The sequence below is a fragment of the Pteropus medius genome, unplaced genomic scaffold (genome assembly GCF_902729225.1).
Source record: "Pteropus medius unplaced genomic scaffold, Ma_sr-lr_union100, whole genome shotgun sequence".
NCBI lineage: Eukaryota > Metazoa > Chordata > Mammalia > Chiroptera > Pteropodidae > Pteropus > Pteropus medius.
Window position 1 is genome coordinate 288,589 of NW_024349568.1, and position 8,572 is coordinate 297,160.

The 8,572-nt window shown below is 37.2% G+C and overlaps 1 protein-coding gene across 1 annotated transcript; it reads left to right on the top strand.

Moving 5' to 3' along the window:
- Positions 1-374: 374 nt before the first annotated feature.
- On the top strand, positions 375-1,355 carry LOC120619003 (olfactory receptor-like protein OLF4). Its single transcript, XM_039883134.1, has one exon. It carries the CDS (start codon positions 375-377, stop codon positions 1,353-1,355), a length of 981 nt encoding a protein of 326 aa, XP_039739068.1.
- Positions 1,356-8,572: the final 7,217 nt, after the last annotated feature.

An 8,572-nucleotide genomic window follows, 5' to 3' on the forward strand; every position in this document is an offset into this window, starting at 1 on the left:
AGAATAACAAAAAAAGATTCCACGAGAAAAGTGAGAGAGGGCCAGCCTCATTTACTAAGTGCCATATAAAAACAAGGGTAGTCAAATAAACATGAAATCGGTGCAAGAATATTAGAATTTATATGTGAAAATTTCTCATTAAACCTGTATAATTATGATTTATTTGGCAAATTGCTGATAGTGGAACAGGAATTCCTATTTAGAGATGCTGGGGAAAATAATTTAAAGGAGATATGATCTCCAGAAAAACCACTCATATGTCATATATACATTTTACTGCAAAACATTAATTGTAGCATTTCAAGATGCTAGTAATGCTCATGTCTGTTAAATAATTATTTAAATTTGTATTTCGTAGACATAACCACTAATACATGGTACCAGAAAATTATTCACGGATTACAGAATTTCTTCTTTGGGGATTTTCTGAGGAACCAGAACTGCAACCCCTCATTCTTGGGCTCTTCTTCTCCATGTACTTGATCACCCTGTTTGGAAACATGCTCATCATTCTGGCCATCACCTCGCACTCCAACCTCCACACACCCATGTACTTCTTCCTCTCCAACCTGTCCTTTGCAGACATCTGTTTCACTTCTACTACTGTCCCAAAGATACTGTTCAACATCCAAACACAGAGCAAAGTCATAACTTATGGAGACTGCATCACACAAATATACTTCTTAATGCTCTTTGGACTATTGGACAACTTCCTTCTGACCATGATGGCCTATGACCGCTTTGTGGCCATCTGTCACCCCCTGCACTACACAGTCATCATGAACCCCCGGCTCTGTGGACTGCTGCTTCTGGTGTCCTGGATCATGAGTGCCCTGACTTCCTTGTTACAAAGCTTAATGGTGTTGCGACTATCTTTCTGTACAGTCTTGGAAATCCCCCACTTTTTCTGTGAACTCAATCAGATGATCCAACTTGCCTGTTCTGACACCTTTCTTAATAACATGATGATGTATTTTGCAGTTGGACTGTTTGCTGGTATTCCCTTTACTGGGATCCTTTACTCTTACTCTAAGATTGTTTCTTGCATTCGTGGAATGTCATCAGCTCAGGGGAAGTATAAAGCATTTTCTACTTGTGTGTCTCACCTCTCTGTTGTCTTTTTATTTTATTGTACAAGTCTAGGAGTGTACCTCAGCTCTGCCTCTACCCACAGCACACACTCAAGTGCAATAGCCTCAGTGATATACACAGTGGTCACACCTATGTTGAATCCCTTCATCTACAGTCTCAGGAACAAAGACATAAAGGGAGCTTTGAAAAGATTCTATGCAATGGCAGCTATAAAAGGACCAACTGTTTTAGGGCTGAAGAACTCTCTGGGACTGAAAGACTAAAAGCTGTGATGCCAAAAAATGTGGAAATACAATGTGCCTCTTCTATTTATTAGCTGGAATTTCCATTTTCTTAATTCACCTTCTCTGTACAATGTAAGTAATTCAGTTTATAATGCTTTCTTCTCTAATATATAAACATTTTCCTCCCTTGTACATTTTCCCAGTCTTAAAAGTTCGACCCAAATTTGAACCAAAAATATTTGGAAAATCCCAATTATTGTGTGAATTCGTATGGATTTCTTAGGAAAAATTTCTTCTCAAATGATCATATCATCTCAAGAATTTTATTTTATGTTACTGATAGAATATTCATGTGTTGTGTAATTCACATATAGCAAACTATGCTTGTTGACTAAGTTCATTAACATGATGTTTTATAAAAAACTGAAATACAGTGTCACTTTGGGTCTGTCATTCTATTTAATTTCACTCCCTTAACTAATCTTACTGATAACATGAACTTTAACATTCTGCTGATTTTTTAACTGGACTCTTACTTTTTTACTTTATTGAGTTTGGAGTCTACAATGCCTACCATAGTCCCCGACAAAAATTGAAGGTAGAGTCGTCAGGAAATTCAAATTTGATAAATAGATTCACTTAATATTCACTTTAGAAAGAAAGAATTTATCTTGAATATGAGGAAACATTACTCAGTTGATTAGTAAGCGAAATATTTCTTTTTCATGTGGTAATCTACTCCTGAAGTATAGAAGATGGATTCCATGTGTGAGGGCCTGTTTTCATTGAAGTGAAGGATTATTGGTGTATTTTCTTTTTATTACTAAATTACCTTCCTGTTCATACTCCAAAATTTCAGTCTTGCCTACAAATATGATTTCTACAAACAAAATATCTCCACTTTTTTTAATTTTGTCATAACCACTAAATGAATAATGAATGAACAAATCAATATCATCCATTTCATAATTCCTCATATGGAGGAATCGCTTCCATCTTCATGACATGAGTGTGACTCACAGGAGAGCTTGAGTTTCTGCCCTGTCATATGATTCTGGGTCAGCAGGGTTTGTGCTAAGATGCACGTCCTTCTGACCTCTCCTGGTTACCTGGAAGCAATCCTCATTAGAGCCAATTGTTAATACAGTTATCAAAAATAAATTTGAATAATAAAATGGTCATAAATGCTATCTCCAAACATCACAACATATGCCAAAAATTAAAAACAGCAGCTTATTATAATTGCCATAGTTTGGTTGCCACGTGCTCCCTCTGGCCTGTGTGCCAAGGTGGAGGGATATTTATAGAAGAAAAAAGGAAGTTAATGAAAGGGGAAAGTAGAACTATAGAGCTTTATTATAAAAATAGATATCTTCCTGCAGGGTTCTCACATGTAAGGTTCTCATGAATACGATGAATGCAAGAAATGTTATAAGCCTTAGCTCCTCCCAAAGACCTTCCCGACTAATTATGTTTGCTTAAAGTTCCAGTTCATCTTTATCACTCCCCCATTTTGATACAGCTCTTTCTCTGAAAGCAGTGAAGATCAACAGTCAGGTCTTTAAACTCAGCAGCCTTTTTGTCCCTCTGTCAGGAAGGACCTCTTCTGGATGCCATCTCTCACGTCAGAGGGAAGGTGCATATATCAAGCACAGCTCGTGTTAGGGTCAACAAGCAACAGCTGCAAAACTCAATAATAAGAAAAATTCAAAACAAATATAGAACAACATAACAACCTAGTCCAGATGATGAATTTAAACCAGGGGCTCAAACCTGTAAATAATGAAATAAAGATCATTATTCTCTTAGATAGATCGAAGTTCTTGATGACAGATTCGATAACCAGAAAAGTTCCCTCCTTTTCACAAGAGCTTAGGAGACATAAACAAGGGCATGTTTCTTCCAAGAAAAAGAGAGAAATGAAGTAAGAATCGATAGTAAGAGAAGAGTTGTACAGGCCTGATTCAGTCATTTTGACTATTTCTTTCAAAGGTCAGCTGCTTTAATTTTTGGACAGCTTTCGTTTCATGTCATCAGACAGTGTGCAGATCCAGTCCGAGTTTGGAGCCTTCTTTAGGTATGACACATGCACCCAAGAGTCAACTCCCCAGAGTTTAGCGGCACAGGGGTCAGTCAACAGCACCCGGTAAGGGCCCTTCACACGCACTAGAGGGAATATTTTTTGAGGTGTCTTTTCCAGTAAACAAAATCTCCAGGTTATCGAGTATGATTTTGAGTTTTTCATCTCTTTGGAGTGCACTGTGAAAAGGTTATCCTACCAAAGCATGAATATTTTCAATAGAAGCAATTCGCCTTTATGATATTTAAGCATGTCTCCTTTTACCAACTGTGGATCAAAAGAAGCAGGAGCCAAATGTATGGGGCATCTCAAAAAATGAAAGCTTATGAGCCCCCAAACAGGTTGAATTGGGATTTAAAAGGATGAACAGCAATATTTTTGGCCAAAGTATTTGAAGAGTTTCTACTAATTTTGCCACCTGAATCTTAATAATGCCATTAGTATATCCAACTAAACCTGGAGACTGAGGACGGTGAGCATAGTGAAAATGCCGTAGAATAGGCCCAACAGCACAGACTCATTGGAACAGCTGACCAGTGAAGTGGGTCCTCCATCACTGTGCAGCTGGAGAGGAGTTCCCCAAGTGGGAATAATCTTCTCTAGCAGGACTTCAACACTGGAGAGGCTTTAGCTTGTCTGGAAGTGAAAGCTTAAGTCCAGTGAGAAAGCATACATATGACTAAAATATACTTGTGTCCATGAGTTGGGAGAAACTGTATGAAATCTATTTACCAAAACTTAGATGGGCCCTTAGGCAATTTAAAACATCTAGGGACAATGTGAATAGGCTTCCCCAGGTTGTACTTTGGACAGGTAGGATACTGAAGTTTGGCACTTTTGTGGCCTTGTTAATATCTCCCTTCTAATACTGATACATGAATGCTGTCATTTTGTCAGTGGTCAAATGGTTTATTGCGTATATAGCAGTCAGGAGTGGAAATTTTAGAGTTCTTGTACAATGGAGTTGTTATTTGGTCTGAATTAGGGCTTTCATTTCTTATCAAACCAGCAATTGTTGGATTTCCATACTTGTTTTTCTTTTTCCAAAGCCAATTGTTTGGCTTCTTTGGCCAGTTTTTCAAAGTTATCAACTGGGAAAATATGTCTTAAAGCCAGCACAGAGGTTTGACAGCGGCTGATGGCTTGAAGGGCCGCACTCTTAGCAGAAACATCAGAAGGTGATTTCCTTTAGCTTCCGAGGTGTCGGGTTTAGAAAGTCTTGGAATTTCAATAACAGATAAAGCATCAGGAAAAAGTATAGCATCCAATAATTCCTGAACATATGAACCATCTTAAATTTTGTCTCCACTGGAGTTAAGTAACGCATGTTGCTTTCATAACATTCCAAAGTCATAAACTACTCAAAAGGCATATTTACTGTCAGTTAAAATGTTGACAGTTTTGCCCTTTTCTAAAATGCAGACTTGAGTGAGGGCATACATTCAGTATAGATAGATGATAGGTAGGTAGGTAGATAGATAGATAGATAGATAGATAGATAGATAGATAGATAGATAGATAGATAGATAGATAGATAGATGGATCAGCCAAGAACGCAGAAGCATAGGGGAAAAAATGTTTTTTCTCCACTACAGAACAATAGGCTATAATACATAGCCTAAGTGTGTCATAGCCTATAACATATAGATTCATGTAAGTGTATTTTATGAAGTTCTCACAACCTATTGATGTATTTCTCAGATATCCCCGTTGTCATGCAGTACGTGACTGTTCATTTTTTCATTCAAAATTTTATGAAAATGCGATTCACAACTACTTGTTCCTAAACTATTATAGGACCACAGATTTGCCAATCCAAGAGTTGTCTTCAGACCAGGATCTGCAGCATCAGCATCTTCCTGGAGCTTGTGAGAAATGCAGAGTCCCTGGGCCCAACAGTCCCTGCTGAATCAGTATCAGTACTTGAACTAAAATCCTAGGTGATTCATATGCACATTGAAGTTGGAGAAGTGCTGGTCCAGACTAGGTTTTCTCACCCTCTCAATTAGACATAATTCTTTGTTTTGGGGCGTGTAGGTGTTTAGCACTTCCCTAGACATTGTCAAATAGCCCAAGGGCAACACCATCTCTGGTTGGGAACCACTAGCCCAGAGTTTGAAAACTGAAGCATCCTGACAGATTCCAATCAACACCTATTCTTTACTCTGATTATAATCTCAGACAGATCACTAAACTCTTCAAGCCCCATTTTTGCAATGGGGAATGGCATTCATAATACATAATAGTACCACTTCATAGAATAGATTTTTATAAAATTAAAATTTGATGAAGCCTTAAGGCACATAGCCCAGATTATATAGCATAAATTTATATAAATCTGTCTCTTATAATTAACAAGGTTTTATAATGTGGGACTAAATGGCAACTATTAACTTCTGATATGTCTGAAGTTTCTCATTGATTTGACATGTGGAGGAGGAACAAACTTTCCTCTACTTTCAATGTTCTTCTGGATGGTTTAAAAATCAAGTAGACATGAGACAGATTAGCAAGAGAAAATGACCAAATTAATACATACATATGTATGGGAACCCCAAATATACTAAAAGTTTAGGCATAGGAAAGATAATTGGGGTATACAAGACAGTCAGAACTAGGGACGAGATAATGTTCTTTAGGGCTCTAAAGAGTCAATGAAGGATGATAAGAAGAGCAGATATTTAGTAAATAAAAGTTATCACTGACATATAAGTGGGTCAAAAGATATTATCTATGATAGTCTCTTACTTAGGGAAGGATCCCTAATTAAAGAGTTGTCTGAGGACGACTCTTTAATTAGGTAGTTAAAGGAAGGGGCAGACCTTTCTCTTGAGCATGAAGCTAAAATTGGTTTTAGCTCACAATAATCCTCATACCACAGAGGCACATCTTGGGTGGCTCATTCTGAACCCCCACAGGCTAATGTGTTAGGAAGCCAAAGAGTGTAGTGCCCAAAGCTTTACATCAAAGTCACACAGTTTTCTCCATTGTTGAAGAGGGAAATAGCAATTTTCTGGAGCTATTAGAGGTTGCGTCCCACCACAAGTCAGTGCTTTGAGGATAAAAGGGACCTAATGCAGACAGTTTCTTCAGTCTAGACTTTTGAGAGAACTTTAACTCAAGGTTGGGTTAAGGTGCTGGGAAGGGAGACCTTGGGTAAGCAGGAGAGTCATGGAGAAGGAGTAAAAAAAAAAAACAGGATTTACTTGACTTCTAAGCTGGTCTCTTAGAAACAGAATCCACAGGAAAATTTTCTTTCAGTCCAGACAAGTGCCCACGGGGAAATCATGGCTCTGAGGTGGGAGTAACAATGGAAATAAGGCCTAATGAGCAGATAAAGAGAGATGAAAATATCTCCTCTGCTGCCATCCCCGAGCATCTTGATCTCGATGGCTGTTGATTTTGACCTCTAAGCTGGGTCAGAACTGATGCTTCACTCCTTCCTTCTGTCTTGTCTGGGGACAAAGCTTCAGTCTCCATCATCAACCATCCAGGGAGGAATTCAACTTCCACACAGAGTCCTCCCTCTCAGAAACCCCACCCAGGTGAGTCTGAGAGCCCAGTAGGTAGTCCAGGAAAGGGTCAGAGAGAATGGAACCTGAGAACATTTACCTGAGGTCACCTGAGAACCTAATCAGCCTCTCCTAGAGCCCAGAGATGGCCATGTTTACTGGGTACACCAATTCAAAATTAATTTTTTTAATATTTTTTAAGAGACATGTTTATTGGAATCAGCAATGCACGGATCATTGGTGACAGTCCCACGGTGGGAATGAAAGTCCATTGGGTGAAAATGAAGAAGGAATAGGAGACATAAAGTGGTTCCAGTAAATCAGAACATATACAAGGAGTTTTGCAGTTCAGGGGAGTAGGAAAACGGAGTATTAGGTGTGGAGGTGTGAGCAGGGAAGTGAGGGAATTGTTTTTGTTTTTTTTTTAAGAGGGTATTTATTTGAGCATGTTTGTAATCTTTGAAAATATCCAGACCAAGGCAGTATATAGTACTTTGCAACAGCCATTTCTGAGAGAAACATTTTGCAGTATCCTCTCTCAAGTTAGATACTCACATAAAAAACATTATTTAATAAGCCTAAGGAAAAGGACTCGCATTACCACACTGAATTTTGTGTTTGTCTCATTTCGATATCTAGAGTTTGGAAACATAATTATTGTTTTTATTTTGTTTATCTTAAACTGATGTTTAAAGGTGGCATATGATTAGGACAGTCTTGGATTTGACAAAAGCATTTTTGACACGCGAATTAAAAATTTGTGATAAAAGTAATATATCCTGGTGCTCAGCAAAGAAACATGTAACAACTAAAATTGGATTCTTTTTCTTTTTTTTTTTTATTTTTGGTAACCGATCAGCTCCATTTCACACTGTAATCAGTGGGAGAGACTGTCTAGATGTCGGCAGTTCTATGATTTGGGTCACTAACATAGAATAATTGATTTTGGTACCCTAGTTTTATGTTAATAAGCTATTAGGACTTTCTCAATAAAAGGTATTCCCTCTGTCTACCGAGCGTACCTAAATTTCTCTCACTGACTTCTGGATCCTGAGCTCCCTGTGCAGTCTGAATAAGGTATTGTGTTCAGAACAAACCATGTACTAATAATAAAAGCCTCTGGTAGCAATAAATATTGTCCTAGGAAAAAAATAAATAAATAAATAAATACATACATACATACATACATACATACATACATAAGAATACTAAAGAGTTTTTCTTTGCAATTATTTTATTCTTGGTGAAACTGTATATATTTTGGTTTATAAGCCTTTTACTTTACTATAAATTGTGAAATTTCTTTACATAGTTTATACAGTGAGGACTGAGTTTTTATTGTGGTTTAGGATACTATACTTTCAAACAAAAATTGAAGTTTTGTTCCACCAAAGATTTTTACTGTTTGACAATGAATTATTTTATATACATATAGAAGTATCTGGGTGAAATGTATGAAAATTTATAAATTTTGTGTGGTCAATTCTATCAGTCGGTCATATTGTGGCCCCCCACTACTTTTTTTAATTCATTATTTTGTCATATTTATTTTTTAAATAATATTTAATTTTTCAATTACATTTGGCTTACAATATTGTATTAGTTTCAGGGGTACAGCACAGTAATTAGACATTTATATAATTTACAAAGTGATCACACTGATA